At 34.6% G+C, this 25,672-nt stretch overlaps 3 protein-coding genes and 1 long non-coding RNA gene across 4 annotated transcripts; 3 read left to right on the top strand and 1 right to left on the bottom strand.

The window, feature by feature from the left end:
* The first annotated feature begins 74 nt into the window (after positions 1 to 74).
* On the top strand, positions 75 to 1,331 carry LOC125051478. Its single transcript, XM_047651782.1, has 4 exons — positions 75 to 221; positions 286 to 363; positions 489 to 633; positions 1,108 to 1,331. Exons 1-4 carry the CDS (start codon positions 75 to 77, stop codon positions 1,284 to 1,286), a joined length of 549 nt encoding a protein of 182 aa, XP_047507738.1. The 3' UTR covers positions 1,287 to 1,331.
* Positions 1,332 to 16,354: 15,023 nt separating this feature from the next.
* Positions 16,355 to 17,232, bottom strand: LOC125051814 (uncharacterized oxidoreductase TM_0325-like). The gene has a single exon (XM_047652387.1). The coding sequence runs from the start codon at positions 17,170 to 17,172 to the stop codon at positions 16,411 to 16,413; it is 762 nt and encodes a 253-aa protein (XP_047508343.1). The 5' UTR covers positions 17,173 to 17,232; the 3' UTR covers positions 16,355 to 16,410.
* Positions 17,233 to 19,096: 1,864 nt separating this feature from the next.
* LOC125052000 lies at positions 19,097 to 23,409 on the top strand. Its single transcript, XM_047652640.1, has 4 exons — positions 19,097 to 19,216; positions 21,477 to 21,554; positions 21,721 to 21,865; positions 23,108 to 23,409. The coding sequence occupies exons 1-4, from the start codon at positions 19,097 to 19,099 to the stop codon at positions 23,281 to 23,283; spliced, it is 519 nt and encodes a 172-aa protein (XP_047508596.1). The 3' UTR covers positions 23,284 to 23,409.
* Positions 23,410 to 23,720: 311 nt separating this feature from the next.
* Positions 23,721 to 25,277, top strand: LOC125051957. The gene is made up of 3 exons (XR_007117375.1): positions 23,721 to 24,474; positions 24,698 to 24,775; positions 25,136 to 25,277. It is a non-coding gene; the product is annotated as an uncharacterized LOC125051957 (long non-coding RNA).
* Positions 25,278 to 25,672: the final 395 nt, after the last annotated feature.

The raw sequence follows: 25,672 nt of genomic DNA on the forward strand, positions 1-25,672 counted from the left end.
TGTCCATAGCTTTGGGTAGTATACCTAAAATTTTATTCCTCGATGTGTTGTATGAACGTATGAAATCACTAAGAATGTCTTTCGAACATGATTACCCAATTGTCAACGTAATCGGAAAGAGCCGAACAAATCGGAAGAAATTTCATTTAAACATGTGTTTGTGCCAATACAAGCACTTAATGAATTGCTTTGATAAAGCTAGCAAACAGATGCAGATTGGGGTAAGAATTTGTTTAGTACATGTTAGTCTTAAAAAAAACATTTAAAGTTTGTTTTTGTTTACAGATACTGAGCATCCTTGTGACTAACTATCCAAATGTTGTATTGTATGTTTATAAAGGAATTCTAACTATCTATACAGACGTTAGTACTTTTTTAATTCAATTATTTAGTAGTTTGTATTAAAATAAACAATGGTGCTATTGAATAATGGCACTGAATTCTCAATACGTCAGTTGATTTATAAAATTAATCTTATTTTCTTAAAGGATCTGACATTATTCTTCCCATTATGGTTTAAAATACAGTACACGTTGATCTTGCTTCTTACTCCAGCTATTTTATCGGAATTAATAAATGTTGAGTACGATAAAATACGAGAGACTCTGAGAAAGCAGATAGCCAACTGCACTGGTAAGCAAACTACGCCAAAATATATTTCAACGCTAAAAATCTACGATTTCTACGAACTCCAAATACCCTTTCTATCGTTTCCTAACACGCAATAATCCTAGGTGGGTTTGAGCCTCACCCATAACTGTTTTTCACTATTCACGGTCTCTAACACCTTACCTTCATAGCATTTTTCGTCAGAAACCAATAGTGGTCATAATTTTGGGTATACGTAGTACGATCATACACTGTCTATTTCATAGATAATTTTTGTTGCCTTTTTACCCTTGCTAGGCTACATATCTTACATATGAGCTACATAATATGTTTTAGACAACGTTTCGAGAAAATGTGCATAAAAGTCAAATTAATAGACAACAGCTCACAAAAAGTTGAGGATGTTTGGCTTGATGAGGGCTTACCATAAAATAATATAATAAAAACCGTTACAAAAAAGAGAGTATGTGAGATAATAATGTTTTAATTCTTTCATAGATGAGTGTTTAAAAGAAGTACAGAAGAAGGCATATGTCTACGTAAAATTACGACCGTACAAATTCGTGATTGGTCGAGCGATCTCACTCAATATGTCGATGCCATTGAGTTTTATTGGTGTTTGTATCGGCCACCTGATTGTTCTGTTACAGAATAAAAGCCAAAGATATAAAAATTAATGAAAATTAATAAAATTAAACCTACAGACCGGCTTAGAGTTAGTGATACTGTACAATTAAAAGAAAATACACCGAAAATGTATGTATTTAGCAATTATTTCATTTAATAAAATAAATATTTCAATCACATTATGAGATTTTTTATGATACCGAACAATTAGAGTTAGTGATACTGTACAATTAAAAGAAAATACACAGAAAATGTATGTATTTAATTGTATTTAGCAATTATTTCATTTAATTAAATAAATATTTCAATCACATTATGAGATTTTTTATGATACCGAACAATTAGAGTTAGTGATACTGTACAATTAAAAGAAAATACACCGAAAATGTATGTATTTAGCAATTATTTCATTTAATAAAATAAATATTTCAATCACATTATGAGATTTTTTATGATACCGAACAATTAGAGTTAGTGATACTGTACAATTAAAAGAAAATACACCGAAAATGTATGTATTTAGCAATTATTTCATTTAATAAAATAAATATTTCAATCACATTATGAGATTTTTTATGATACCGAACAATTAGAGTTAGTGATACTGTACAATTAAAAGAAAATACACAGAAAATGTATGTATTTAATTGTATTTAGCAATTATTTCATTTAATTAAATAAATATTTCAATCACATTATGAGATTTTTTATGATACCGAACAATTAGAGTTAGTGATACTGTACAATTAAAAGAAAATACACAGAAAATGTATGTATTTAATTGTATTTAGCAATTATTTCATTTAATTAAATAAATATTTCAATCACATTATGAGATTTTTTTATGATACCGAACAAATTCCGTAATGTAGTAGAGGTACCATCAACTATTTTTTGTAGATAACTAAATGTGGAAGTTCCCAAAAAAACGAGACTTTGATCCATACTTTAGGTGTCAGCTTAATGTTAAAAATTATATTAATATGATAAATGTAGGTAGAAGATACATTAGACTTTTATCTATTCGTGGCGATCTATCTCTACAGTAATTATTTATTAATATACAAAATGTAAATATAGCTGCACACAACTAGACTCAAAACGCGAGTTTAAAATACTGATACAATAAATATACGCTACATTTTTACCTAGAGGGGTTCAATAAAATAACAAAAAAAGAACTGGCAGTAAATGTAAAATTAGAAGCATTAATATGTATTTCTTTACTGACGAGTCATAAGTGTACATTATGTTACCTATATGATTAAATGATTTTTGGAGTTTACTCCTTAAGAAACGATTTGAGTTATAAGGCCCGGAACGGAAATTTTATGAGGAGTAAAATCAAGTGTAACACGAAAAGTTATGTAGAAAGAGACAAACATATATATCTGTAGGATTGAACGTGTTAAAGAATGAGATGGAATACATTACACAGACTTTTCTATTTTGAATTCACGTTTTGACAGCCACGTTACAACATTGTCAGTGTTGACAGGTGTAAAAAATAAAAGTAGATTGTCTAGCGTGCCATAGAGTTTTGTCAATAGCAATGGTCAGTGAAATTAAAACTAAAAAGATTGTTCATTCTTATTCTTCTGTTACTATAAAGGTAACTTTGGTCACAGAAAGAAAATCCTATTTGGGCATAGATGATGTAGGTACGTTTTATTACTACTACAAACATTTATATTATAAAAACCACCACAAAACCACATCTTACCACCTTTAGTATAAAAATATGGTCGACAGCCACAGAACATTATCGCCATTTTATCGTTCGTAAGGAGTAAACTCCAATCGTGCGTCGTAGCTGACACACACACGCTTTTTTACTTTACAATGTTCTCTTAAACAATTAAAAATCGGTTGTCTGTAAAGTCGGTTTACTGACGATAGTTGAACGTGACAACGTCACGAATCGCTCACTCAAGTAGGAGAGAGACAGATGTCGAACGCTGAAGAGCGCGGAGTCCGATTGTGCCTCTCTGTCGCTTCGCACTCTCGCTTGCACTTCAAGCCTTAAATGGAACGCCTCAGAGCGAGGTAACGCCTCAGAGCGGGGTAACGCCTCAGAGTGAGGTAACGCCGCATGAGTCATGTTTTTTCGTGGGTGCAGCCGGCTCCATCGATTTATAAGACGTTGTCACGTCAAAAACTTTTTAGTGCATTTCTCGCATTTGTTAAAAACAGAATCTCGTAGTTTGTAGAATATTGGTGACCCTAATAGGCACAGTATAAAATTATTCAAAGTAAAGTAATAATATGACTAATTGTAATTACAATAAAAGTATTGTCATTAAATAAAATTTTTATGAAAGTTAATATTGACAAGAGTATGTATGTAGTACCAACTTCGATTACCTATGTCATTGTTTGGGTTTCTTTTGCTTTTCAATAATGAAATAAATCTTTAAGTGTGGTATCTTAACTTTTGCGGCGATGGTTGGGCTAGCATGTTGTAGTCAATCTCGCCTAGGCGTCAGAGCGTAGGAAGGGTTTTAAAGCGATGTCAGCCTTGCGATTCTGTAACTCAATTTTCGAACTCCCACAGCGGTTTTCGCAGCGGCGGTTGCGCTCAAATCAGTCGTGAAGCATTCATTTGGCATTCTTATAAACAATAACCTCCAAGCTTATCAGAATGCCAAATCGTTCTTTCAATCGGTTGCTTCTGTAAGACAAAGTACGGTTCGCCATTATGTAGTTGGGACTCACTCCATCTAACCGTGACGGTTAGCGAATATCAACGTTGTTAGTAAGAATAATTTAATATGCAGTCTATACTGAATTTTCGGGCATTTGGACTTAGCCATGTGTGTGGTAGTTATTTTGGAGTGCTATAGTACTATCCTAAATATTTTTTTAGAATTATAACAGTACATTTAAAGTTACTTATGAATATAAATGCCATCCCAAAAATTATGCTCTAGATGCCGAGGGCCTACTAAATACAATTGATCATAAAATATTTACTTTCATTTATAGCTTATCAGACTTTTGGTATTTGCAAATAGTTATTTTTACGTGAATTGAATCCAGGAATTCGAAAAGACATTGATTACCAAGCTCTTGGGCTTAACTACAAATTTATGTACTTATCTATAGTTTATATCAAATCGTCGGTTCACTACGTCGAAAGTATTGTTTTCATTCAGTTAATTAACACATGCGATCGATTAATTTGCTTTAGTATCGAACACTTACACATCGGATCAAGTACTTTTACAAAATGTTTTTAAAATTTAATTCCAGTGTAAATTTTAGCACATTTATGTATTTTCGATTACTGTTTGGACATTACTTTGGTTCTACATCGAATATCATTCGAATCTTGAGAAAGCTTTATTGTATAGCATTTGGCGCAGTAATGATGTACAATTTTACTTATTTTGTCGAAAAAAACCCACTTATGCCTTTATTTTATCTACCATTGGTTTTTTTTATTAACTTTAATCTGTCCATGTTTTTTGAAGGCTTTATAATCGAGGCCATAACTTCTGTCGCAGATTGTCGGTTGCAAGGAACATTGTCTTATCGCGTTATAACTTATATAGTAATTCAAATATCAACAATTATTGCAACAGTTCTATCGAAACACTCTTTTAGTTTGTCATATTACGTTATTCACTTATTAGTGATTAATATATCTACGATTTTGGCAAATATACCGAAGATACTCTTTTTCGATGTAACATATGAACGTATGAAATCATTAAGGCTGGCGTTCGAAAGTACAAACCTGAATATAAGTGTGATTGGAAAGAATCATATACAACACAAAATATTTATCGTTAAGTCGACATTGAGCGCCTATAAGAAATTGTTAAACCAATGTAACAAAACCAGCAAGCAAATGCAAATTGGGGTAAGTCAAGTATTTTTTCAATTTACTTTTTTATATACTGAATAAAAATTATATATTTTTACATATTATACTGATTTCAGATGTTGGGTATTCTGATAGCTAACTACCCGAACATTGTCCTGTTTTTTTATCAAATAATTATAGTTTACTACGAAAGTGTAAGTGTTTGAACTAATTGTTTGTACAAATTTTCCTTTTATTTAATACATATCTTATACAGGGTGTCTCATTCCAGAATTTAACTTTGGTAAAATAATTAAAAATCAACCGTTGCATATATATTGTTTTAATTAATACAAAATTCAAGCTCACTAATGCGGATATTATTTACGAAAAATAACGTCGCTGAGATGAAATGGCTACAGATTCCCTGCTCGAAAGGGTTCCTACCGCTGAAATCGTGATACTTGGCGATTTTAACGCCCACCATGCCGATTGGCTCGGCTCTGAAACTACCGATCACGCAGGAAGATCCTTTCACGACTTTGCTTTAGCCTACGACCTGACACAAATGGTCCCTGCGATTACGCGAATACCAGATGTGGATGGTCATAAACCCTCTTTGTTGGACCTTCTGCTGACTTCACATCCGGAGAACTATCAAGTCTCTGTTGACCCGCCATTGGGTTCATCAGATCATTGTGTGGTCCGGAGTACTGTGCCATCTACGCGCCCTTCACGGCCCCGCTTTATGGGTTGTCGCCGTATTTGGCACTATAAGTCAGCAGATTGGGACGGGATGCGGTCTTTCTTTGCGTCCTACCCTTGGGGGCCTATGTGCTTTTCGCCGGAAGCTCCAGATTCCGTCGCCGCCTCTGTCGCCGAAGTGGTTCTGCAGGGCATGGAACTCTTTATTCCATTTTCTGCGGTGCCGATCGGTGGCAAGTCTCAGCCCTGGTTTAAACGTTCTTGCAAGGCGGCCTCGCGTCAAAAGCGAGAATGCTTTAAGGCATGGGCGGAAGCGGCGAAATCTCGTGATGCCAATACCAGCGAACTTAAAACAGCATATAACTCAGCCTCCAGGTCCTTCAAACTGGAAATCACTAAGGCAAAGTCAGAGCACATTGCCAGATTTGGCGAGAGATTGGCCCAACTCCCTTCAGGGACTCGAGCCTTCTGGTCTCTCGCCAAAGCTGTCCAGGGGAATTTTTGTCAGCCCTCCATTCCGCCACTGCATAGGGAGGATGACTCTCTGGCCCACACCGCGAAGGAGAAAGCCGACCTTTGGGGCTGTCTCTTCGCGTCCAACTCGACTTTGGATGACCGAGGGAGATCACCACCGACCATTTCGCGGTGTGATTCCTCGATGCCGGAAATCACATTCCGGCAACGTGCTGTCCGCAAAGCACTATCTTCCTTGGACATTCATAAGTCGAGCGGGCCGGATGGTATCCCCCCAATTGTGCTGCGTACTTGTGCTCCTGAGTTGGCTCCGGTCTTAACGCGCCTTTTCCGGTACCTGTACTCGCTCGGCACTGTCCCGAAGTGCTGGAAGACCGCTTCGATACATCCGATCCCAAAAAAAGGCGATCGCTCTGATCCGTCCAACTATCGCCCAATAGCTATAACCTCCTTGTTCTCCAAAATAATGGAAACCATTATTAATAGCCAGCTCTTGAGTTATCTAGAAGGCCACCAGTTGATTAGCGATTCTCAGTACGGCTTTCGTCGTGGTCGCTCAGCTGGTGACCTCCTTGTATACCTTACCCATAGGTGGGCAGAGGCAATCGAGTCCAAGGGGGAGGCGCTGGCGGTAAGTTTGGACATAGCGAAAGCCTTCGATCGGGTGTGGCACAGAGCACTGCTCTCGAAGCTTCCAGCCTCTGGGCTTCCCGAGAAATTATGCGATTGGATCTCCAGCTTTCTGGCCGATCGGAGCATCAATGTCGTCATCGACGGAGCATGCTCCGACCTTAAACCTGTGAACGCTGGGGTCCCACAAGGCTGTGTTCTATCCCCGACCCTATTTCTTCTGCATATCAATGATATGTTGCAACTTAGCAACATTCACTGCTATGCGGATGACAGCACTGGGGATATTCTTTACACTGGCCGGGCAGGTATTTCTCGGGCAGTTGTTGATGAGTACCGGAACAAACTTGTGTCTGAAGTCGAAACTCTACTACGTGGAGTCTCAGACTGGGGCAGACAAAACCTAGTCCAATTTAACCCCAAGAAGACACAAGTTTGCGCGTTTTCCGCTAAAAAAACACCCTTTGTCGCTACTCCTCTTTTCGAAAACACTCTTCTTAAAGCCACAGCCAGCATTGGAATACTTGGCGTTGACATATCGAACGACGTTCAGTTTCGCGGTCACTTGGAGGGAAAGGCTAAATTAGCCTCCAAAAAGCTTGGTGTGCTCAGCAAGGCGAGGCGGTACTTCACTCCGGGCCACCGCATGCAACTATATAAAGCGCAAATTCGGCCCCACATGGAGTACTGCTCTCACCTCTGGGCGGGGGCTCCCCAGTACCAGCTCCTTCCACTTGACCGTATACAACGCAGAGCGGTTCGAATCGTCGACGACCAATCCCTCTCCGAGCGGCTTGATCCTTTGGCGTTGCGTAGAGATGTGTGGTCACTCTGCATCTTCTACCGCATTTACCATGGAGAGTGTTCAGAGGAGTTGTTCGGATTAATACCTGCAGCTGAATTTCATCATCGGACGTCGAGACAGAATACGAAATTCCACCCGTATCACCTCGACGTCCGCCGTTCCACAACTGAGCGTTTTTCAAGGCAGTTTTTGCCGCGCACAACCACTATGTGGAACCAGCTGCCCACTGAAGTATTTCCGAACCAATTTGACTTAGGGTCCTTCAAGAAAAGAGCGTACCTATTCCTAAAAGGCCGGCAACGCACTCGCGAGCCCTCTGGCATTGCGAGTGTCCATGGGCGGCGGTATCACTTAACATCAGGTGAGCCTCCTGCCCGTTTGCCCCCCGTTCTATAATAAAAAAAAAAAATAAAAAAAAATGACTTCCACCACGGCGTATGCACTCCTGCCAACGTAGACGCTTATTTGCTATTAGGCGTTGCAGCATTTCTGTTGTAATCGAAGTCACTTCTTCCTCGATTTTTAACTGCAAAATATTCGTCGGCGTTTCGACAAAAACTCGACTTTTTAAATAGCCCCAGAGAAAGAAATCAGCTGGTGTTAAATCTGGGGACCTAGGTGGCTAGGCTATGTCCCCAAACCTGCTTATGACTTTACCAGGAAATAAAGCCCTGACCCTGCTCATCGACACCCTAGCAGTATGAGCGGTAGCCCCATCTTGTTGAAACCACGTTTCCTCATCAGGCCCGTTATTTTCTTGGGGCTCCGGCACAACAAAATTGTTTAACATCGCTACGTAATGATCGCTAGTAACAGTTACTGCGGTGCCTAAGGAAGGCGTGCCGTGTGACGAAACAATCATATTATTTTTGCAAATTACCTATTATTATTATTACATATATTATTTAATAATTTAATCATAAGTTAACCTTTTATTTTAATAACAAGTTCAATCATTACAGAACTGGTGGAGCATGATTCCATTAACTTTGAAAATTGTGAACACATTGTGTGACATTATTGTTTACGCCAGCAATTTTATCTGAATTGATTAATATGGAATATGAAAAAACTTGCGACGTTTTAAGTAGTAAAATAGCGGCTTGTAATGGTAAGAAAACATTAATACATGTATTAGTACTATTATTACAATTTATGTATATTGAACTTTAGTAACTTATCTTAGTCATGGTCATAATTGAATAAATATAAATGAAATACATTTCAACTTATTCAATTTTGTTCTAAATATATTTAACTATTCAACTTGAATATTCCACGTTTTCATATAAAAGGTAAAATGTTAATTATTTTACAGATGTATCCTTGAGAGAAGTAAAACAAAGAGCCTACGAGTACATAAAGTTGCGCCCATACAAATTCTTCATTGTCCGTGCGGTCTCTCTCGATGTGTCAATGCCACTCAGCTTCATCGGTTTTTGTATAGGCCATCTTATCGTTATCTTACAGAACAAAAATATCAATAATGAATTAATCTATTAAATTGCGTCTTATAGCTTATACTAGATGATAAAGAGTACCACGTCTTTGTATATTTTTATCTTGATACCATATCATCACAGATTTTGGAATCAAGAAAATCATGAACTATTTACCTCGATGATTATAGCACTAGACTTGTAGGAAGCACGTGTGAACACCTTAGAGTATTAAGCCAGAAAGGAGTCGCCTTTACGCGCGTCCCCCTCTGTCAAAGTACGAACCCGCTGGACATACGCGTTATATAAAACTGTTTCTCGACCCTTCCGCGCCATTCCGGTATGACGCTTGTTAGTGTAAAGAGCTCCGACAAAAATGACTGGATGCAGTGTATTCGGCTGTAAAAAAAGGTCTGACACATCGAGTGTACAAAAAGACAACGTGACATTTCATCTGTAAGTATTTTCTTAAGTAATATTATCGTATATTATAAGAATACGTGAAAATCAAATAAATATTCATTGCCGAGTAATGCCGAGTCAATGTTGCCAGTTTATTGCAAAGTTCCGCACTACGACGTTTTTTGTGGCTTAATTTTTTTATTTGCATAATTTTTTTACTAACAGATGGTACTTACATAGCGATCATATTGTTCAATGACTTAAGTAAATATGCTTTACTATTGATTAGTTGTCCTGTTCGTGGATTCGCTCACAAGTACTTTGAAGGTTTACCCGACACTTAAAATTTTCTTATTATACTAATGTCTTTAATTAATGAAGAAAGGACGTGAAAAATTATAAAAATTTATCACATGAATTTATCCTAATAATGGTTATTTTCCTAAGTTGGTAGTTAGCCACACCAACGCCAGTTTACGTCATTTACGTAGAGAGGGGACACATACTATTTTTTTATCGATAAATTATTGAACGAATGAACAATATAATGTAATTATGGATACATTTTTTTAGTTTGAAATAAAACAGTTTTATTATAGATTTCCAAAAGACCCTATCCGTCGACAACAATGGATAAAAGCTTGTGAAAATCACAGAACATGGCTACCCAAACGTACAAGTAAAGTTTGCTCCGATCATTTTGATACGTCATGTTTCTTGTTGCTGGCTAACAATAAAAGAAAATTAAAGGAATCAGCAACACCTACTTTGAAATTACCAAATGTAAGTTATATCTAGTTTCGATGCAAACATGTAGGGATCTGTAATAACGTATTATGTATTCCATATAGTTTTGAACATCCACTGGAGTAACTAAAAAACGATTAATTGCTTTTCCAACACCAATGTATACCTATTCTTTACTTCAATGTATACCTTAAAATATAACGGTTTTCAGAAATTTATTCTGTCAACATACGAAGCAAATAGATCTTTATGATTGTTATTTTAAACCAACCTTCTATTCGCGAATTCGTTTGGGCGGATTTTGGATTGTAACAATTTTTTGACTATCCCTTGGGGACCTTACACATTTCCGGGATAAATCATAGTCTGTGTTAGTAGTGCTTGTTCCCTACACCCCCCAAATTTCATCGAAATCGGTCAAGCCGTTAAGCGTGAAAGAGAAACAAACACAAATAAAAAATCATACTTTCACATTTATTATACTATAGTCCGCTTTACATTTGTGTAAGTGATCGCCAAAAGCATTATACCTTGTCTCCTTCAAACTTAAACACAATAACAAAATTAATTTGCAGCTCAATAACGCGTTCGTCATATAAGTATGACAGTACAAGATTGAAACACTGATTTAGTATTACAAACTTGTTGTCGCGTTAACAAAGTATGGCGCGATTTGTTATTGAAGCGCAACTAATTTTGTAACCGTGTTTAAGATTGATAGAGACATGTTATTGGAGTGGGACGCATCGCCTTTCAGACTGAGTATCAAACACCAGTAAAAACCGGTTCAAACACAGAAACAGGGCTTCAACCTAAGCACAGGACGCGCGCGCTTCAAGTCGACTGCAATTCTACACTATCCGTGTGCAGTCACATAGATACAAAGCTCAACTTACGCCTCACGGACTGTAGTAATGTTATTTTGTAGGCTGACTTCGAAAAACCAACCGATTGCCAACCAGCAAAAAAAATGAGATTTGAGACTGAAACCTCGGCTAGTTCACCACCCCACTCATCAACTTTTCGCTCTGAGTTATCAACAAATCATGTTTCACCTACTACAAGTACTAATGTTTCTTGTTATAAATTGGACCAAGAAACACCAAGAATACGTAAATTAAGAAGAATAATAGTTCAAAAAAACAAACAAATTAAAAGACTTCAGTCGAAAACACGATATTTAAAAAAGAAAGTTGCTAGTTTAAAAGAAATACTTGATGAGTTAACCAAAAAATCTTTAATAGATAAAGAAAATAGAAGAATTTTGGAAGCCATAGGCGTTGAAGAGACCGAACTAATAAAAAGGCAAATTATAAAAAGCAAAACTGGAAAATTACCCAGAGTTAAGTATTCTCCTGAATTAAGATGTTTTGCACTTACATTAAATTATTATTCACCTAAAGCCTACCGTTATGTAAGAAAAACATTCGGAACCTGTTTACCAGCGCCGCGTACATTGTCAAAATGGTACAGTACTATTAACGGTCGTCCAGGCTTCACAAAAGAGGCACTAAATGCACTGAGATTGAGAGTTGACAGTAATACTGGCAAAAAAATCTATTGCTCTTTGATAATGGATGAAATGAAAATAAAAGAATTTACCGAATACAATTCTAGTACCCAAAGGCATTACGGATACGTAGACTACGGATTTGATTTTATATCGGACAATTCCGATAAAGCCACTGATGCTCTAGTGTTTCTATTGGTGGGCATCAATACCACATGGAAAGTACCTATTGGGTACTTTTTAATAAAAGGTATGACTGCTAACTTAAAAGCTCGACTTGTCACAATAGCGTTCCAGCTCGTTCATGAAACTGGTGTTGAAATTAAGGCGTTGACATGTGACGGCACAAAATGTAATCTTGCCATGGCTGAAGAATTGGGCTGCTGTCTTGATCCACTAAATTTACAGACTAAAATATTAGATCCTCATACTGGACAAGAGATTTTCTTTTTTCTAGATCCGTGTCATATGTTGAAACTGGTTAGAAATGCGTTTGAGTTTTACGAATATTTTTTAACTTATCGATCTGGCCATGAAAAAAAAATAGAATGGTCATATATCACAAAGTTGCACCAACTACAAGAGGAAGAAATGTTTTATTTAGCCAACAAATTAAAAGCGAACCATATTTATTTTAAGTCCAAAATAATGAATGTCTCATTGGCTGCCCAACTTTTCAGTCAGAGCGTAGCTGACGCATTGATTTTTTGTGCTGACATTATGAAGATGCCTTCTTTCAAAGAAGTAACTCCAACCGCTGAATTTTTAATTTTAATGAACGATATATTTGATGTCCTCGATTCAAAAACTTGGTCCAATGCGTACAAACAGGCATTAAACTCAAAAAACTATCAAAAGGCATTTGACCGATTAGATGAAGCAAAAGCTGTCATAACTAACTTATCTGTGGTTATTCCTAGGGGTAACACATTAAAAAAAGTAAATATATTAAAATCTCCAAGACACACAGGTTTTTTAGGTTTTTGCGTGTGCATTGAAAGTGCAAAAAAGTTGTTCAAAAGTTTAGTGTTAGACCAAGGCACAATACTTACGTATCTGCCCTTACATAAGATCAGCCAAGATCATATAGAATTTTTTTTTTCCAATGTTCGTAGCCATGGCGGGTATAATGATAATCCCACAGCGCGACAACTCGAAGCAATATATAAGAAACTATTGGTACACACAGAGCTAAACCGAAATGAACGAGGTACAAATTGTATTCCTTTAGAAAAAATATCAATTTTAGATTGTTCTTCAGGGATAAAAAAAATCAACGACACATCTTTGTCATTCTGTATTAATTTAGAGGCAGATAAACAATTTTCCATCACAGAGGAACAGATACTTACAGATATAGATAGCTACACATACTTATCTCCTTTCGGCGAGGAAGTAGTGAAATACATAGCGGGCTACGTGGTTTTTTCTATCATTAAAAAAATCAAATGCAGTATCTGCGTCAAGGCTCTTTTAGGCGTGCAGTGTAAAGAAAGCTTGATTTATCAAAAAAGTAGAGGTGGCTTAATGTATGCCTCAGAAGAGGTAATATCCTTATGTCGCTTTTGTGAATTCGAGATTAGAGCCACACTTACGTCGGATAAAAAAGTTGATCCTAAATACAACACTAAACGAATTGTTATTCAAACTTTAAAAAAACTTGTAGGGAAAACACTCTTTCATTCTATTGAGGAACATTATTTTGACAACGATTATGTGACGCATAACATAGAACTGGCAAAGGTTGTTATGGAAAAATATGTAAACACGAGAATCACTTACCTTTCTAAGAAAAAGGATCCAAAAAAATGTATCCGTCATATATTCACAAAACTCATTCACTTCAAAAATCAATAAAAAGTTTTGCTGGATTTGCAGATTTAAATAAAACTTATCAAAATCCGCTATTTTGTAAGTAATAATAGTGTTCTTATTATTTCATACATGAAACTAGTACCTAGTATAAAATAAAATTGTGTTTTCTTATGTCGTTTCAAATTTTTAAATTCAAAATCATCATGGGATTTCAATTACGCTATTTAAAAAAGTAGTAGCAATAAAAATATTTTTTTTTAATGTCAAATGATTATACAGTTACATGATGTTTTCATATAAATAAATACTTTGATTGACAATGTGTTTAGAAACCCCCTGTTGTACTTTTTAACCTCTTTGTAATAAATATTTTTTCTTAAGTACGTTGTTTTAATTGCCTATTTTATTACATTTAGGATGGAGCGTCATGGAGGAGACCAGCGCATAACTTCTTCTAAATATTAGCCGTATAGTAATGTATTGCAAATTTTCTCTAAAATATTTTAGAAATTATCGCTAACATACTCTCCTAAGGTGCAACTGTCGCAAAAACAGAAAACAGAAAGAAAAGAAGAAGAAAGAAAAGTCCAATGTACATTCAGTTGTTTGTTTAAATAAAATAAATAAAAACATGGAGCGCTAGTGTCCTTCTTGATGCACTACTTCACCTTAGTGAAAGTTAATGAAGCCATGAGGGACGGTACCCAAACCAAAGTCCGTTATTAGCTTGAGTCACGCAAGAACTTGACACTACTTATCCTTATACACACTGAAACTGACCAATTCATAGAGTTTGGGTACAGTCGCTTGTGGCGCCATTAGTTCACAATTTGCCACCGCATGTGTGAAAAAATTTTTTTTTAGAATATTTCTGCTATTGCAGAATAGAATGAACAACTGAATGATTGAATAAATAAATTTTATCGACATTCCTTATCGACATGGTGGTAGCTCTAATTATGTCGGGATTGTTGTGTATGTGTGCTGTACATGTAACGTGTAAAGATACGATTTCTTTAAATGTGTGCGTTGCGGTTACTCTTGTGTAAGCAAATTAGGTTTGTGTGCGTGTGTACAAACATTGTGCAATTTGTTTCTGTAGTAAAATTTTGTCTGTGTGAGTGCCTCGTCCCCCGCCGATGTTTTGGCAGAAAAAATAATTAGCATCGTTCGAGTGATGGCGTCTCCTTTCTGGCTTAATACTCTAAGGTGAACACGGAACGTCAAAACAAATATTAGGTCCATATATATGAAATTGGTGTTTTGTCGTACTGGCCACTTTGACCTCAAATATCTCTTTGGTTAGAATTTCCATATTCAAATTTAACAGCTATTTTTACTCGTGCATTTGTTTTTCGAAAACTATGATTCATTTTATTTTCCCGTTTAAATTTTTTTTCTTTGCGTTACTCTATTTACAAAACGGAAAACATGTAATATCTTACGTTATTCACGAGTACGAGGTCAAGCGTGGCACCAGTGCTGCAGAAACGGCTCGAAGGACGCATGATATATATGGCGGCGGTGTCGCAAAAGCTTGACACGGTGAATTTTTGGTTTCAACGTTTTTATTCTGAAAAATCGACCTGCAGAACAAGCCCAGTGTACAACCAGAGACCAAAGGTGTTAACAAAGAATTGAAGGCTATTGTGGAAGTGGACTGAACTACGTCTGCAGGCTACAGTTTTAGTGATAAGACTGTATTAATCGACTTGAAGCAAATTGGGAAGAAGCTTGAAAGGTCACGAATTAGAGAAGGAAATCGACAAACGCGCGTCAACTGCTGCATTACATTACTGAACTGGCACAGTGATGAAGGGATTTAAAAGCGAATCAACCTGTGATGGTAAGTGGATCCTGTACAATAATCGACAGCGCTCATTGCAATAGCTTAATCCAGCCAAACCAGCCAAATCGAAAATTGACTTCGAAAAAGTTATTTGTAAACGTTTGGCGGACTAGTGCCGGGATAGTTCACTATAACTTTCTTAAATCTGGCCAGACGATCATGGCAGATGCACAACTGCAAACCATGATGGAATAGCTAGCTGCTAAACAACCAAGGCTGGTCAATCGCTCTAAGCCACTGCTGCTTCCCGACAACGCTAGACCTCATACTCCACAACAGACTGCTACCAAGTAAGAGGAGCTCCAATGGGATATCTAAGAATCCACCGTACCCTGCTCCAATAGATTACCATTATTTTCGAAATTTGGATAACTTCTTGCCAGGTAAAATAACTCAGGTGGGTAATTCAACTCTGATGGGGCAGTCGAAATCGTTTTCAAAGGGATCAATGAACTACCTTTAAGATGGCAAAAGTGCATAGAACTTTGATGAATTAAATATATTCTAATTAAAAAACATCTACTTTTTTCCTCCCATGCAAAACGCCAATTTCATATGACCTAATACATATCGGCCTACCGTGACCATACTGATAACATTTATATCACTTTGTAAACAGTAGATACTAAGTATAATGTTCTTATTAATATATTTTTATAATAATATCGTTGAAGTAGTATGGTATATTATAAATGCAATGTATTTTAACCCGTAATATTCGTGTCTTTGTCTTGATACATAACAATAACCACATGTCGAGTTGTATATAACATTTCATTCTAACATTTTGGTGGCTTTGGTAAAGAGAAGCACACCATCAGCGATCAGATGGACTACGTACGTACGAACCCTTTGTGATGCTTTTAAAACTTTCAATTATGTTTTACGCCATAAAAATTTCGTGTGACTACGGTTTTAAATAAAGAAATAAAAATTAAATTAGTGTTTTATTTTTATTTATGCAACAAATGATTAATATAATGTGCCACACTAAACCAAAAGTTTCCCACCATCCACAGGGTAGCAACATCCCGTTATGCTTTTAGCTTTATCACTTGCAAGGAAAATGACCAATGTAGCAACATCGTATGCTTCAGTTAGTCTTTTCAATGGTGTGGATGCCATAGCATCCTTAGTAAACTGTTCTGCTTTATCACTTTCGGGAAATAGAATATTTATTAAATTAGTTTTCACTAAACCTGGATTTACAGCATTCACTCGAACTCCATGTTGAGCTAAATCAAAGGCAACACATTTGGTTAACATATCTAAAGCAGCCTTCGACATGCAATACTCCGTCATATCACTGAATGGGTGGCTACTGGCTATGCTGGAAATATTCACAATAGATCCTTTAGTTGCTATGAGATATGGAGCAGCAAGGTATGTCAATTGATATACTGCTCTTAAATTTACTGACATAATTTTGTCATATATATCTAGGCTTTTATCTTTAATACCTCCGATTAAAGACATTCCAGCATTGTTAACAAGCACATCTAGTCTTGCGAAATGGTATATAGTTTCTTTAAGAATTCTTTCTACATCACTTTCCTTTGTGATATCAGCAACTATTTGAATTGGTCTTACTCCTTTCTCTTTTTCACAAAGTGAGGCAACACTTTCTAAGTTCTGAACATTTCTTCCCGCCAATGCTAGCTTTGCAGATTGCTTTGCAAAGTGCAATGCTATTTCTGCTCCAATTCCAGAACTAGCACCAGTAATCAAAACTACTTTATTTTCGAAATACATTTTAATAAAGTATCCTTAAACGTCTTATCTAACTGATTGTCTTAATGAGATTGAAGTATATACATGGATTTTTATATTTTATTGAAGACGTGATAAATAACAATAACATAAGCAAAATTATCAGAGTTATACTTACATCATGTTGCTGTATTCTCCGCTTTAAAGACAGTTTGAATAAATATCTTAGATAATAGACATAAAATATGAGGAAAATAATATAATTTTGCGATACAATTCTGACTTGATATATCATGAGTTTTTGTTCTGCATAAATGTGACACATGGATCAAGAATACGAAGCCAATTATGGATAGGGTAACGTTATTATTTATGTGTTTAGTTTTTTCGTTGATAAAGATACGTACATAGAAGAAGGAGATACATAAATAGTTGAAAAGAGATTACATAAGTATTTGAGGTTTTTTTTTTTTTAAAGTTTAACCTCTATGTATTCGATTTGCTTGAAATTTTAATTAAGTTATTAATGCATTATAAACTGTTTATCTGTTATAGTTTATAACTAGATTCGACGCGTTATTTTTTCTAAATGGTTATATCAAAATTCCGTTTGTCCGAGTTAACTGAAATAGAGAAACTAGTGACGGGCTCTATTACCGCCGAAAAAAATATTATTACGAATCTGTTCGATCACCTCCTATACTCTAAAATGATCAACAAACTACTCCATGATTGTAACGGAAATTCAAAAAGTAATGTTTCATACAACTGTATATATATATGTAATGTATGTAACGTAAAATTGTAAATACCGTTAGATTGTAATTTATCTCGCGAGATTATAAACTGTCGAAAGATTGTGAACCTCATCGTACTCCTTACAATTTAACGTAACGTACTACTATAAAGCCGACCAATCAGGGACAAGCTTCGGACAGTTGACAATTTTAAGATTGTAATTTGACGGTTTCACTTCGATAGATTACAATCTACCGAATAATAATACATACATTAAATTGTAAGCAGTTCGTTGAGGTTCACAATCTTTCGACAGTTTACAATCTCGCCAGGTAGATTACAATCTAACGGTGTTTACAATTTTACGGTGACATATACACATAGAATTTAAATCATTTTTTTATTCCATTACATTCGTTACTCGTAGTTGAATTGAATCGAGTGTGCAAATGTGATGAGAACCATTACGATTTCATTTGAGCGGCGGGTGTCGATTGATAGCTGTCATTTGTCTCCTTTATCCTTATTTTGTTTACACCTCTATTGTCTCTGCAAAATTCTGTTGAATATAATAATGCTTATAATATTGCTTACTTTTTATTTGTATAGGAAAAACTACTGATAGTTTTATACATGAAAAGACTCAATAAACATTTAAGAACAGGTGTTTTAATATTCTACATGAAAATCTAGCTTGGATATTTATGAAACTTTGTGTTACTTAAAGGAATCTTTGTTAATGACTACATAACAATGATAAGATCATTTCATTCATTTGACCTCTTGATAACACACATAGGTTACGTATGGAGCAACGATGCTTGAACAAACATTAAAAAATACTCACCTCGTTCCCCTCTTCGTTTTTAATGTCGGTCAAAAATGGCCCAAACAGCTTTTGCTTAAATATTATTAAAGAAATATTAATTTATTTAGTTACAGCATACATGCCAAACAATAATAATATACTAACATTCATACTTCTAACAATTTTTTCTACTAAAAAAATGAAAACAACTTACACTCATCTCTCAGTCTTCCTAAACCTGTCACAAATATATCCAGGTCTGGTGCAGAACAGAGGAAACGGTTGATCAGCGAGATCATGAAAAGAATCGGTGACTGCTGGCGGAGGACAATTCGTGAGTTCCACTCAGACAGCAGGGCATGCCTTCGGGATCTGAAATACTTTTCAGGCACATAGTCTAAGGAAATCCAGAAGCAGGCCATGCAGTCTGATCTACCCCTCAACACGTTAGGTGGAAAGAATATTGCCGATTGCTCTCTCCGTATTTCAAGTGATTCATATCCTTGTGCCCAGCAAAAACACAGATGGGTACAAAAAGGCGTAATAGCAATTTACGGCGGCATAAATGCCATTTGCCCGTTCTAGCATTATTATTAGTCTATTATTTTCATTTAAAGGCCATCCATAATATAGAATATGACTCGCGTATGCTTCTAACAAATGCAGCATAAAGTGTCATCGTTGAGCTGTCCGAGAATTCATTAGAATTACGCATATTGAAACAGAATGCTGCATGGACGAATGTGTTCGCGAAAAGAAAGACTAGGGACAAAGTTTACTTCTAAATCTTTAACGGTATCGGCTTACTGATTACCTAATTACCAATTCTTTAAGTATCGGTGATGTTATTATGGTACCTAGAAAAGAAACCAAATGGCACTTTTCAATATTAACTAAGTGATTATTTTGTGAACTCCAAGCATACGTTGCGTATGTGAACAATCGAATTCAAATACCATAGAAATTACGAAAAATATTCGATATTTAATACTTTTACGTTATCATTATCGGTTCGTGTGAGTGACAATAACACAGCATGCTTCTATTTGAATACTTTTTTCGAATGCCTAAATGACCTGATTTAAATATCATTTTGACGAAACGAAATTATACAAAGTATATCTACAATTATAACACATTAGGAAATTTAGTTCTCATAAGTTAGCTATTGGCTTGTTATTGAGCAGTGATGGCTTTGTGGCACGAGCGTGCGACTCTCATCCCTGAGGTAGTAGGTTCAAGCCCCAGCTGTGCACCAATGGACTTTCTGGATATATGCACGTTTAACATTCGCTCGAACACTGAGGATCGCCTTAGACCCATAATTTCGACGGCGTGTGTCAGGCACAGGAGGCTGATCACTTTCTTGTTTATTAGATTTACAAATGATGATGAAACAGATATAGAAATCTGAAGCCAGGACCTGAAAAGGTTATAGCGCCACTGATTTATTTTTGTGTTGTTAGAATCACATCAAATATTTTTTGATATTTGTCAGACCATCCTGTGACAACGTAATATAAAACTATAGCATGTTACGAGTGTAACTGATGGTTTGGTGTACCCATAGAACCACTTGTGTGTACTTTCAAACATAGAAAAGGCCGTACAATTCAACAATTGTGTTTACGCCACTTTAAGAGAAATGTTGTTGTACAAGAAAGAAAACAAAACTCAATCAAAACTTCTCAACTGTATAATGCACATCCGTTTATTTTTCGGGTTTTACTACAATTCCCAATCTTCTAAATTTATAGAATTTTTTAAGAGGTGCTACTGTGTAACACTTATTATTACATTGTTCATTTTAGCTCCCAAATCAATGAATATTTTTCCATTGCATACTGTAGTTTTTGCAAAACTTTTATACTATGGAAAAATTCTCTTATCTTTATTCTATGAGAAATGGATTGTCAATTTCTTTGCATCAGTCTTTAGAATTGATGATATATTAGGATTTGAGTCCGTATTGATTTCCAGACAAGTGAGCGGTGTTTTTATATTCTTACTACTTACTTCTATATTCACATCGTGTATGTGTATCATCCAATATACATTTAACTTATTGTCTGCTATTCTTATATTATTTCTTTTAAACGATCTACCTAAAATACTGGCGTTTTCAATAATATACGATCGATTTAAAGAACTCAGGGAGTGTCTAAATTGTAAATATATTGAGCTTAATGTAATCAAAAAGGATCAAGTTACATACAAAATTATTAATATTAGAAAAATTTTAGAAGTGTATGAAAGTCTTTTAAACTGTATTCATGAAGCGCGTAGAGAGTTGGAAGTCGGGGTAAGTTAATATTGTCTTTGCTTTAGCCCAATATAACATTATAAAAATAAACGTAAATTTATCACATTTTTTAAATTACTCTGCTGTATTTCTGTTGATTGCTATTCAGCTTAAACTTCCAGTAAGCGAGACTATCACACAAAATATTAACGCTATCTATTATCGCAAAATTGGTAATTGCAATATTCTGCTGGATTTAAAACAACTTCTTAGTTTTTCTAAGGATTATTAATATCTTAAATCTTCAGTTTGAATGGAATATCACTGTAAATACATAAATGATTTCAAATAACTTCTTGAATCCAATTTTATAAAGGTGTAATATAAGATAAATGAATATCATAATGACAGTAGTGCCTAACACTGATTTCTACCAGATTTAACATTCAATATAAATAAAAACATACACCATTCCATATCAAAATAACCTTAATTCATTATTAAATAAAATCGATACGATATAATAATTATTATTGTATACATTTTCTTTTAATTCAGATATCCTGCAACATTCTGCTATACTATCCACAAATAATCGTTTTGTCATCGATAATGTTAAAGGCATACAATCACGAAGTAAGTCAAACTATTTAAAAGATGATATTGTGTTCAACCCATATACCCAACCGGATTCTCTCTAAACTAATATTTTATTGATAACTCATCAAGTAGATGGTCCAACAATTGAAGTGAAATTCATGAACTTAGTATGTATTATACAAGTTTTTAATTATTTTTCTAGACTCTAACGAAAGTTTTCATAGACCTCTTGATCACAGCCTATATAGTATTACTGATGTTTATACCAGGAATTTTCTCAGAGTTGATACTTCATGAATACAAAAATATTATTGAGATTTTAATGAAACAACTTATAAGATGTGAAGGTAAATAATAATTTTTATTTCCTCTATGTACTTGTACTCACTATTAAAAAAGAAATACAGCCACAGGCATAAGAAACTTAAATTAGAAATATGTACAGACCCTTATAATACGGATGGGTAAATTTCAACATTGTGTGTTTATAGAACATGCAACATTGAATAAGCATGAATGTCCACACATCTAGCCTATACAAAGGATACGATATTCCACTACTGGAATATGATATTCCAGTATAGGGGTATCTCCTTTAATACACATACGACATTACGATACGATACGACAGTTCGAAAAGTGAGTTACAGAATAGCAAGGCAGTAGTGGAATATCCTATCGTTACGTAGTAGTGAAATATCGTATCGTATCGTAATGTCGAATGAGTATTAAAGGAGATGCCCTGATCTTCTTTAAATACTCTTTTGAGCAGGCGGAGTACTTTTATAAACCTGAAACGCCTCGTGGTTCGCTACGCTCTTTTCTTGAAGGTGTTGTATCGGTTCGGAAATACCTGAAATGACAACTGGGTTAAAAACTCTTAATCTATTATAAAAATAAAAGTAATTAAGAATAATTATACTGATTTTAAATAACTGATTATTTAAATTACAAACTTAAATACACTATTTTAATACAAACTTATTTATCTACTAGCAGACCGGCCAAGCGTTGCTGTGGCTAAGGTTTTTGCTATATTACATAGTAGTAAACTATTCAAGGGAAACGGTAGGAGAACTTAATATGTGAAACGTTGGTAAATTTAACACAGCGCCATCTGTTAGAATTGTATCAAATAATAAACAAATATTTTGCAATAAAATAATATTGCGACTATAATTTGAGATTTAAACTACCCTATCTTTTAAGTTGGATCAAACTACACACGGTGTGCAAATTTGATTGATATCGGTTCGGTAGTTTAGGAGTCCATTGACGACAAACATTGTGACACGAGATTTATATATATTAAGATTATCCAAATGAAATGGATCTCAAAAACTAGTTAACCCATTTTGGTAGAAGTTATGATATTCCCTAAACTATTTATCTCGATATAACTTTAACACTTTCAACATTTAGCTCACGTGCTTGGATGCCTTAATATTAAGGCATTCATATTTATATAAATAATAATCAAAAATAAAAATTATCCAACTCCAACATTATCAGATAAATCTTTGCAATCGGCCAATTAATATAATATAACTTTTATTTTTATTCGTTACATTTCTGTCTGGGTATTACAGACTCATCACTTCGTATGGAGATGCAACATGCGTTGGACTACATGATAATGCGACCGTATAGATTTAATTTATTTGGTGCGATTTCTCTTAAACTCTCATTACCTCTAACTTTAGCCAGTTTGATGGCAAGTGACCTTGTTGTGGTCTTACAATTTACCAAAGTTTTGAATTATTAACATATAATAATTATAGTAACATTTATCGTCTTTAGATTGGAACATTGATATGTGGTTTATTGTCGCTTTTCATGCTTTTCATTATTTTCCACAAACATAAATATATGTATTGTTTTAAACAGGCACAGGCAATTATATGCATTTTTAGATGATATTATGAAAGCTATAACTACTGACCGTAAGGACGGCACAAATTTCGGACAACTTCAACAATCTGTGCCTTCTAAGCGTTTCATTTACAGTTTCATTTATTTCTTCAGAAATTAAGCAGTGCTAAAGGTAATATATTATGTCAGAGTCTTTTTACTATCAATGTATTTCTTAGGAATCATTAAAAACAATATGTTAGTAGACTTTGTGGCTTGTTTATTCGTAGATTTTCGATTCGATAGCTTTACCTTGTAGCATATACAGATAAGGCTTAATTATAACTTGCCTAGTCAAGGTTCTATAATGTAATTGGAATGTAGAAATAGAATTGAGTATTGATATTGAATTGTATACGAGCAGACACGGTAACTATAAGTCGAAATCATGTTTTCGTTCAGAAAATTTTCAGTAATTAATTGTATTCTAGCAATTCGTATCTGTTTCGGACATTTCTGCGAATTGTCTACATCGAAACGGGTTAACTTTGTTTGCAAATACTATTGTATAGTATTTTATATATGGCAAATTAATTTTATGTACAAAGGTTTACTTCTCGCATCTACACATCTATACCTACAACTTATACTTGTATGCTTCAAATCTATATCTAATGCACTCATTGCGTTTTTTTTTAAGGATTCATATTTTTTAAAATACTGTGCAGATGTTGAGACGATCGATAAAGTATTACGATTTAATGTAAAGTACACTATTTATTCAATTGTTGTTTACGGAATTTCTATAATATGCTGCATTATAAGCGCCATTCCCCTAATTAAAGTCTTTGGTGTAGGTGCTTTCTTCGAGGTTGGCTCGTTTTTAGTATCCGACGTTTCTGTAATGCTTGCTTCCATTGTTATTTCGTTGAGTTACGAAATGTTTTGGACTCGAATGAAATTATTGAAGGATTACGTTAAGCAATACGTTCACAATGGAGACTTGACTATTGAGTCGAAGAACTTCCACTTGAAACAGTTTACACATGTTTACAAAAGTCTTTTAGATGCTGTGAAAGATGCGAATGCTGCTCTCAAAATAAAGGTCAGTATTTTCTCTCTACTATGCATTTTAACCTTAACCACTTGTGATTTATTTCGTAGAATAATTTTATGATAAACATGAATTAGATGACTCATTCGAACCGATATAATATTTTTGCTTTTATGTAATTAAATTTTACTCATATGAAATTAAATACATAGAACAAATAAATAAAAAACAAATTAAATGCAGACCAAATTCATAATAAAACTTAATTTTTTAGATGTTTATCGACACAATTTTTATATTCAGCAAGATGGTTACTGAGACTCATTTTCAAATCATTGCCGTCATTTCAGATGTGAGTATACATATTTATATTCTCTTGTTTTGTATCATTTCATAAGCAAGCACTTTCTGACAGCTTCCACCAATTAGGTACATACTCTTTTTTGCATTAAAAACTAATTAACTTTAATTTCACTGTTAAGTAGTTTCTTTTATATATAACCTGATATATTTTTATGAACATGAGTATATCTAAAGTTGTTAATTTGGAAAGAACGCTAGTTATTCTGTTTAGTTGTTGCTCAAGTTTTGTATATTTTTTTTAGGTGAGGTATGTCACCTCTTTATAATAACTTAACTGTATTGATAATATCACATATTTTATTTAAGTTATATATTTAGTGTATTTCCTCATTTTTTCCTATCGTTCTAGGGGTTTTCTTTGTACATGATTCTGCCAATAACCAGTGTTATAGTACATTTTTGCCTAATTTTTCTGAGCGTAATATTTTTAGAGTTGGTTCTAAAGGAATATGAGGAAATAAAAGGCATGATGGCTATTGAGTTAGTAAGATGTGAAGGTAAATGACAAATACTTTAATAATTATTCTAATCCCCTTATTCATAAAATCTAAATTAGTGTAATCGTACTTAAATTTCCAAATTTTTCACCCGTTTCTGTCTTGTGTTTTCGCTGTGAACAAAAGTGATTGAGTTAAAATGGTGCCATTGGACTGATATATTTTTTTATGAATAAGGATAACAAACTAATTTTTCAATCTTATTAAAATCCAAAAAGTTACTTTATGTAATAGTAGATATATAAGAAATTTCAAAACTCCTAAACCCATAGAAAACTTCAAAGATCTATATGTATCTACGTGATAATTAAAGAACAAAGGGTTAGGCCCCGTAACAAAAATTTTTAACCAATTACAATAATTTATATTTAAATTATTATTGACCAAAA

The sequence above is a fragment of the Pieris napi genome, chromosome 8, assembly GCF_905475465.1.
Source record: "Pieris napi chromosome 8, ilPieNapi1.2, whole genome shotgun sequence".
Lineage (NCBI taxonomy): Eukaryota > Metazoa > Arthropoda > Insecta > Lepidoptera > Pieridae > Pieris > Pieris napi.

Excerpts from the sequence above, each read along its gene's own strand:
- LOC125051814 (XM_047652387.1), bottom strand. The coding sequence starts at position 17,172 with ATGTATTTCGAAAATAAAGTAGTTTTGATTACTGGTGCTAGTTCTGGA.
- LOC125052000 (XM_047652640.1), top strand. The coding sequence starts at position 19,097 with ATGCAGTCTGATCTACCCCTCAACACGTTAGGTGGAAAGAATATTGCC. Across the intron at positions 19,217-21,476 it reads ACAGATGGGTACAAAAAGGC|ATATCCTGCAACATTCTGCT; the intron begins GTAATAGCAATT and ends CTTTTAATTCAG. Across the intron at positions 21,555-21,720 it reads TAAAGGCATACAATCACGAA|ACTCTAACGAAAGTTTTCAT; the intron begins GTAAGTCAAACT and ends TTATTTTTCTAG.
- LOC125051478 (XM_047651782.1), top strand. The coding sequence starts at position 75 with ATGTCTTTCGAACATGATTACCCAATTGTCAACGTAATCGGAAAGAGC. Across the intron at positions 222-285 it reads GCAAACAGATGCAGATTGGG|ATACTGAGCATCCTTGTGAC; the intron begins GTAAGAATTTGT and ends TTTTGTTTACAG. Across the intron at positions 634-1,107 it reads GCAGATAGCCAACTGCACTG|ATGAGTGTTTAAAAGAAGTA; the intron begins GTAAGCAAACTA and ends ATTCTTTCATAG.